The sequence below is a fragment of the Choristoneura fumiferana genome, chromosome Z (assembly GCF_025370935.1).
Source record: "Choristoneura fumiferana chromosome Z, NRCan_CFum_1, whole genome shotgun sequence".
Classification (NCBI taxonomy): domain Eukaryota; kingdom Metazoa; phylum Arthropoda; class Insecta; order Lepidoptera; family Tortricidae; genus Choristoneura; species Choristoneura fumiferana.
In genome coordinates this window covers 17400325-17407612 of record NC_133472.1, presented here as the reverse complement: position 1 = coordinate 17407612, position 7288 = coordinate 17400325, and the positions used below count along the sequence as shown (strand labels likewise).

Sequence of the window (7288 nt, the reverse complement as noted above, 5' to 3'; positions counted from 1 at the left end):
TCATTCATGCTGTGCGTATCGTTAAAGTTCTCGATTCATTGCTTTAAAAAATAATGCGGTCAAAGGTTTAAGTTTCATAGACTGGACATTATCTTTAGATTTTCGTAACACACGGAGACTGTGGTTGATACGCTTTAAAGGCCCGCCCAAATACGTATGTATCAGTCAAGGACTACGAGAAGTTTCACTTTTTACTGTATCATGATATACCTTCGGACGTAAAAGTATAAAATGCTGTTCTCACCAGGAAAAAGATGAGCATTTGGAATTATTGGAAGGAATGCTGATCGGACCTGTTGAAAAACTAAATGGAACACCTCGTGAAGTTCCGGTTCTATCGGCAGTTTATATTGTTCTCGTGCTACTTCTGATCTCGCTCGGTCTGTTTCACGCTGCGCCCGGGCCCCCCCGGCGAGCACGCCGTCAACTCAACCGTCGTCAATTCCAGTATACCTATTAACGAAACAGACGTTGTTACGGACATGGGTAAGTTCCGAGATAACAACAAAATTATTAAATCACATTAAGCTATTATTCGCTTACAGACGTCGTGAATAAGGTTTTGCCATCGTATTTTGTCGGGTAAGTTCGTATATAGTATCTAGTGTAATATATAAATAAATAAATCTTTTCTTTTTTTCAACCAAGGCTCGGATACCGGTTAAATTTCTAAACCGTTATCATGTAGGTACTTGGCCAAAACCTCTTCATTATGGTTTCGTTCGCGAAACCGTTATTTTTAAACGGTTTTGGAACATTTCCATAAAGTTCTTGTCAGACCGGTTTAGAACAATAAAAATCGGTTTATTCCGGCGCAGGGTAAACGTCGCCGCCCGCCGCCGGCCGGCCAGCTGTCACTCGTCGAATAAACCGGTTTTTTAGGTTATAGTTAAGTTCTTAGGCGTCTTGCAGGAAAAAACAAAATCAAGATTTAGTCGTTAAACCTGGCTTAAGCTTGACAGTTCCATATTTTGACATTACTAAACTGAGCTTAACTCAAACTCGAGATTTATGTGTTTCCAGCAAGTAGCCATTAAAAACGTTCGCGTTCTTATGAAAGTTGTTGTCAAATAATTTGCCTTTTTTAGGGTTTTGTACATAGGGGAGGCGCTTCAACAGTGGACTTCCTACGGCTGATATGATGATGATGATGAGTTTTGTACACTAGGGGCTGTTTCACCACCCATTGATTAAATTTATTTGACGGATAACTGTGATGCCGTCTCTGACTATTCGAACAAAACAAACAGAGATGGCATCACAGTTATCCGTCAAATAAATTTAATCAATGGATGGTAAAACAGGGGGGTAAGGGTTCAAATGGAATTTTATTGCTTTCACTCTTGTGTCCGTCTGTCCATCTGCCGTCTTTTACACAGATTTAACAGCCCATTGGCCCAATGCCATACAAATTGTCAAGGCATATTGCTTCAGGAAAGGGAAGAAATTATCAGGATAGTTTATTAGAAATTATCAGTAGAAATATACGTACCTATTTATGTTTTTAGATGGTTACTGTCTTTCAGAAAACTGCACAACTTCGATAAATTCCAATGAGATAGATCCAGCATCAGTAGAACTTTTGAATGATACCAAACCTGGTAGCAGTCCCTGCGCTCGTTTCAAAAGTCACCCAAAAGAAAAAGAGAAACGTAAGTAGAACTTTTAAATATAAAATTATGTACTTTATTTCGTACCTAAATACAGTCGAAATGTGTTGGTGAAAACTTGTGAAAACAAAAATATAACCCTACTTTTTGACAGTCGTGTATATAACCTACCTAATCTAGTGGGTGCTCTGTAACCTTCATCAGATTTAATTTACAGCAACTGAAGCGCCCAAGGAAACTGACATGGAGGGGTGGTGGGAGGATCTCACAGAAGAATGCAGGTTAATGAACTTCGACTCGTCGCAGGCTAAAGTAAGATAATTAATCAACTGTTTTTCTTATACCTACTTATTAAAAGAGTATAGTTACTGACTGACTAACGTATAACGCAGCGCACAGATTTCTAGCCTAAACTACCAGAGCTAGACGTTCAGAATTATGCGCAGACGGAGTCGTGGGCAACATGTAGTTTTACTATAATCGTTAATATTAGGTGCTACTTATGCGAAAAAAGAAGTTATGGGCATTAAGCTAGTTACTATAATGTTAGATGTATGCAAGTTTCAATTAAATAATCAAAATTGCAGGTCAGAATTTCTGCTGAACTGTTGCTATGGCTGGGGGCGTTAGCTTATATCGGAGCCGCGCTACGAGAAGCAAGATTTCTTGGACTAAAAATGTTTTTTGAGAACTTAAGCACAGTTCCATCCAGGTGAATATTATTCATATTTAATTGGTAAACTTAGTTTATTAGTAAGTATTATATGCACAGTATAGGTAGTACAAGTAGTTATGAGCGAATGTTTTCGCTAGGCAACTGCTATAAGGAGTTTATAATACCTAAACTATCAATACTCGCAAGGCTCACATCTTTAAAAACATCATTTGTGAGAAGTAATTTCGTGTTTGAAATGATTGAGAGAATTCTTTCGATAATTCTTAAATGTACAGTCAGCAGCAAAAAAGGATGAGCGGTTCTGGTGCTCAAAATTATCTGAACTCTTTTATTACCTACGCGGTAGATTCGTGTGTAGATCATTTGTTTGTGCAGGGTGATGTTCCTGTTCTCGTGCCTACTGATGGTGGCTCTGCCCACTCTGCGGCTGTGGTGCGCCGACGAAGCTGAGGACCATTTGGCTGTCATTATAATGCTTACAACTGCACCGTACTTCCTATTCTTTTGCAGGTATTTATACAAATTTAACTAACATGACTATTTGTTGAATTAAGCCATAGTTGACTTGATCATTTCTCTTGCAGAGGATTCAAAACTGTCGGTCCATTCGTTGTGATGATTTATAGAATGGTGATGGGGGACCTGCTGCGGTTCGTTTGCATTTATCTGGTATTTGTAATGGGCTTCTCGCAAGGTACGCTGATCATGCGCATAGTATCGCTGAACTTGTCTTGCTTGCGTGTCAATTCACACCCGCACCCGACGCACCAAATTCACGTCAACGAGTACAGACCTATTCGACATAATATACTCGTGTGAACTGACCCTAAAACTGCCACAAATTATGTTTACTTGTAATTCTGAATTGAACATATATTTATGTTCGTTTTCCAGCTTATTACATTATCTTTCTGTCGTTTGATAACCCGAACACACCGAGGGCGTGGACGACTCGGTGTCGAACCCCATGCCCTCGCCGATGGAGAGCATCATGGCTATGTTTCTCATGTCCTTGACGTCCTTCTCCGACTACTACGGTGCCTTTGATCGCACTGACCATGAAATAGAGGCAAAGGTGAGGACATAACACTACAAAGTAGGTACACCTGTGTTTGCTACATCCACAATCAAATGTTTTAACTAGATTAATAATTTATAACTCCCACTACTCAATCATAGACAGAACTTTTCTAACTGAATACCTAGTATGGACTTATGTAGTTAATCTGTTTTTCATTGCGATATTGAACTCAAATTCGAAGATTATTAGTGTTTTTGCATACCTATCACTTTTGAATAATTTAAATAATGGTCGTTTCGGTCAGTCGTCGGTAGTTTGTGTTTAAATAGATCTATTTTCTGAAAAAAAAAACAATCCTTTGCCGCAGCTTCTCTTCGTAGTGTACATGATAATAGTGGCGATCCTGTTGGTGAACATGTTGATCGCTATGATGGGCAACACGTACCAGAAGATAGCGGAGACGCGCAACGAGTGGCAGCGGCAGTGGGCGCGCATCGTGCTGGTGGTGGAGCGCGGCGTGCCGCCCGCGCAGCGGCTGCGCCAGCTCATGACCTACAGCCAGCCCATGGCCAGCGGCAAGAGGGCGCTGGTCTTGAGGATCAATCAAAAGGTCTAAGGGTCTAAGAGCTGGTTTCTATTTGTCGGATCTCGGGCTCGGATTTTAATCGGGTATTCCAGTTGCAGAAAATTTTATATGATGCTATGCACACTTGTCCAACATTGATTTAGAAATAAATAACCAAAATTCGACACGAAACGGATCCGACACCCGACAAGTGAACTAAACATTACAACTAAAAAAGTTAAAAAAAAACTTATACTTACCTACCATTCTTGGTCAGAGTACTATCACGAACCGGGATTATTGAGCCAGTCACCACTGTGTCCACTGTTCATAATTTAGTCGAGTTATAGGGCAAATTACGAAACAGTGGCAATAGTGGCTCAACAGTGTTCGGGAATTTTCAGAAAAAGTGTACCCTGTACTTTTTTTAAACCTAATAAATTTTGGGTTATTTCTACTCAGAATTCCGAGCACTATCGATTTGCAATAAAAAAGTGTCCAACTTTTAATTGTCAGTTTTGCAGTTAACCATACATATTGTATGGACCGTCACAAAACTGACTAATAAATGTTGTGTGGAAAATTAAGGATAATTAAGGCAAAACAAGTACATTTTTTTCTGAAATCCCCCGTTCACGACTGTACGTTGTTAGGTTATTCTAACGCGCACATCAATAGTAGTGGGTCCTTCCTAGCTTCGGCTCCATCATCAGATGAGCTCGATGGTACCATATTATTGTATTTTCATCAGAACTACGCATAATTGCCAAGTTTCGTGTTGACGCAACAATATGAACTGGGTGAAAATTAGGAGACTCCGTTACATACACAGATACATACGTATACAATACATAGTTACAAGTGAAGCGAATAATAAACGAGTGTTTAATAAATGCGAGAGTTTGTGTATGTTTGGCACGTTATAACGTGGATGGATTTGGATATACTCGTAGTCTATCACTACGACTAACTAATAGGATAATTTACTTCTTATACAGATATTCCCTGCTGGGGTAAAGGATGAACATATGTACATCCACAGCGCAAACTTTAACAAAATTTTGAGATCGGTACTCGTAACCTTTCGGAGCACAGCCTAACTAAACGGCTCACTTATCTTGTCTTCTAGATATTGTAGTAAAATTATCCTGGCTAGGAATAACAGCCTATATAGTACTTGTGTTATGATTCACAAAAAGTGAGCTGTAGTTAACTGTGAAATGTCACTTTCAGGATGAGGACAAAGAAGAAATGAAGGAAATTTTGGAAATGAAGCGGACTCATGAACGTATCGTGGCGAAAAGGAAGCAGCGTGCTGCTGAGTTGAAAGGGCTGAAGGGCCGGCCCCCGCCACCGCCAGTCCGCAACTATCCCATTAGAAAATAAGTTTTAGCTTGGTCGCTCAGGTACTACTGATTTGAATACGATTTATAATTACCTATTTATTTAAATAGGTAACTAGATAAATACTATACTAGGCATCTTTAAGGTAATCTGAAATACCTGTATCTACCTACGAATACAAAAATGTGTCTGTCTGTCTCTATAATTGTGCAAGTACACCTATACTGTTTATTAGTAATGAAATGATCCAATGACTTGGATCATATGGTATATATATATATATTATATATATACCAATATGATATGATATAAAATCAAAGTCCTGACTGACTGACTGATATATAACGCACAGCCCAAACCGCTGAAGCTAAAGGCTTGAAATTTGGCATAGGGTCTTGTGTCCAACAATGAAACTTAGGTACACAGTGAAACATTGCGATATTTCTAAAGTGCCACCTTGCCAGATCGCGCAATATACCGCGTAAGGCCCTCTTGAGAACCCCCACTGTACACCAGTTTGCATTAGCGTCACGTGGAGGAACACGTGTCTACGGAGCTTTTTCAGTATTATTGACACAAACGTAAGGATTTTAAGCATTTTTTGTTGATTTTTCAATAAGTTATGGTTATAAATTTAATGTATTTGATACTTTTTTTACATTAAACAAACGTATTCCGTAGATTATCGTGGGCTAGATCGCGTGTTAAAGTGGCACAATTTAGTAGGCTAAAATTGGAGTTTGATATAAAATACCTTAGGTGATCAACAATGAAACATTTACGGATGGGACACACCTGATAAGATTGATTAAAGTGAAAGTAATTAAAACTGTTTGATTATATTCGTGCATTTTTTTATTAACCTATTACATAAATACGTCCCAAAATTATGAAACACATCATTCTGTACACCACTGTGGACACAGAGAAAAAATATCCCGTTTTTTACTTTATTTTTATTTGATGACCAACTTCACATTCTTAAAGAATACTATATATGTCACGCGATACCCTTAAAATTACCTAAGTACAGTAAAAAAATCAGACTTGTATCTATCAAAAAAAAAAAAGATTTATGAGATTTTGAATTCTATGTGTTTCATTTAGGTTTCATTGGTGGACTCTTGACCCTACATATACCTTAAGCGACATAGAGATGCACTAAGAAGGGGTTTTTTTTTAATTCCTACTACGGGATAAGAAATAAATGGGATTAACATTTTCACCTTTAATGGGCTCTATTTCAGTAACTATTATTATAAGTCAAAGTCAAAAGTTCAAATTTGGCATGCAAGTAGGTAATACTAACAGCTAAAAACTGTTTTGAGGATTTTCCGAAATTCTCACGGGATAGGGACTAAATGGGATTTATATTTCACTTCCAAATGACCCTATTTCCGTAACTATTATTAAGAAACTTCAAATTTGGCATGCAATTAGCTAATACTAGCAGCTAAAAACAATTTTAGAATTTACCGAAATTCCCACGGGATAAGGAATAAAGCTTACTATTTTATAATAGCCAACTAGCTGATTCAGAGACTTGATATTTGAAATATACCTATATTTCTAGAGAGTCATAGAGGTAGGTACACTAAAAAGGGATTTTTCGAAATTCCCACAGGATAGAGAATAAATGAGATTTATATTTTCACTTCAAGCGGCCTTAACTCTGTAATTATAAATATGAGACCTCAAATTTCGCATGCAAGTAGGTAACACTAACAGGTATAAACTGTTTCAAGATTTCCTAAAAATACCACGGGATAAAACGTTTAAAGAGGATTTTATAAACTAACTGAATCATAAAAAGCACAAGCTAAACTACTTAATAAACCTAGGGACTGTAGATTTGGCATACTTATGTAAATCTGGTGACAATAAAATAATCTGGCAGTGACATCAAGGTAGTCCGGCCAGGATCGTCTCCGCAGGAACGAACTCCTCAAAAGTTAATGGCACACACAAGAAACTTTGCAAGATTATTCAATTTCTTTCAATGAAAATTCCTTTATATGAAAGACACCACCTGTTGCTATAGCCAAGGTAATCATTTTACAGTCATGTAACGT

The 7288-nt window shown here is 38.0% G+C and overlaps 1 protein-coding gene across 1 annotated transcript; it reads left to right on the top strand.

The window, feature by feature from the left end:
* The first annotated feature begins 396 nt into the window (after positions 1 to 396).
* On the top strand, positions 397 to 5421 carry LOC141430165 (transient receptor potential cation channel subfamily V member 5-like). The gene is given in 10 exon segments (XM_074090738.1): positions 397 to 486; positions 1527 to 1652; positions 1828 to 1922; positions 2198 to 2322; positions 2662 to 2796; positions 2871 to 2980; positions 3181 to 3222; positions 3225 to 3361; positions 3675 to 3917; positions 5106 to 5421. Coding segments are annotated over 10 exon segments (1170 nt in total). The 5' UTR covers positions 397 to 482; the 3' UTR covers positions 5259 to 5421.
* Positions 5422 to 7288: the final 1867 nt, after the last annotated feature.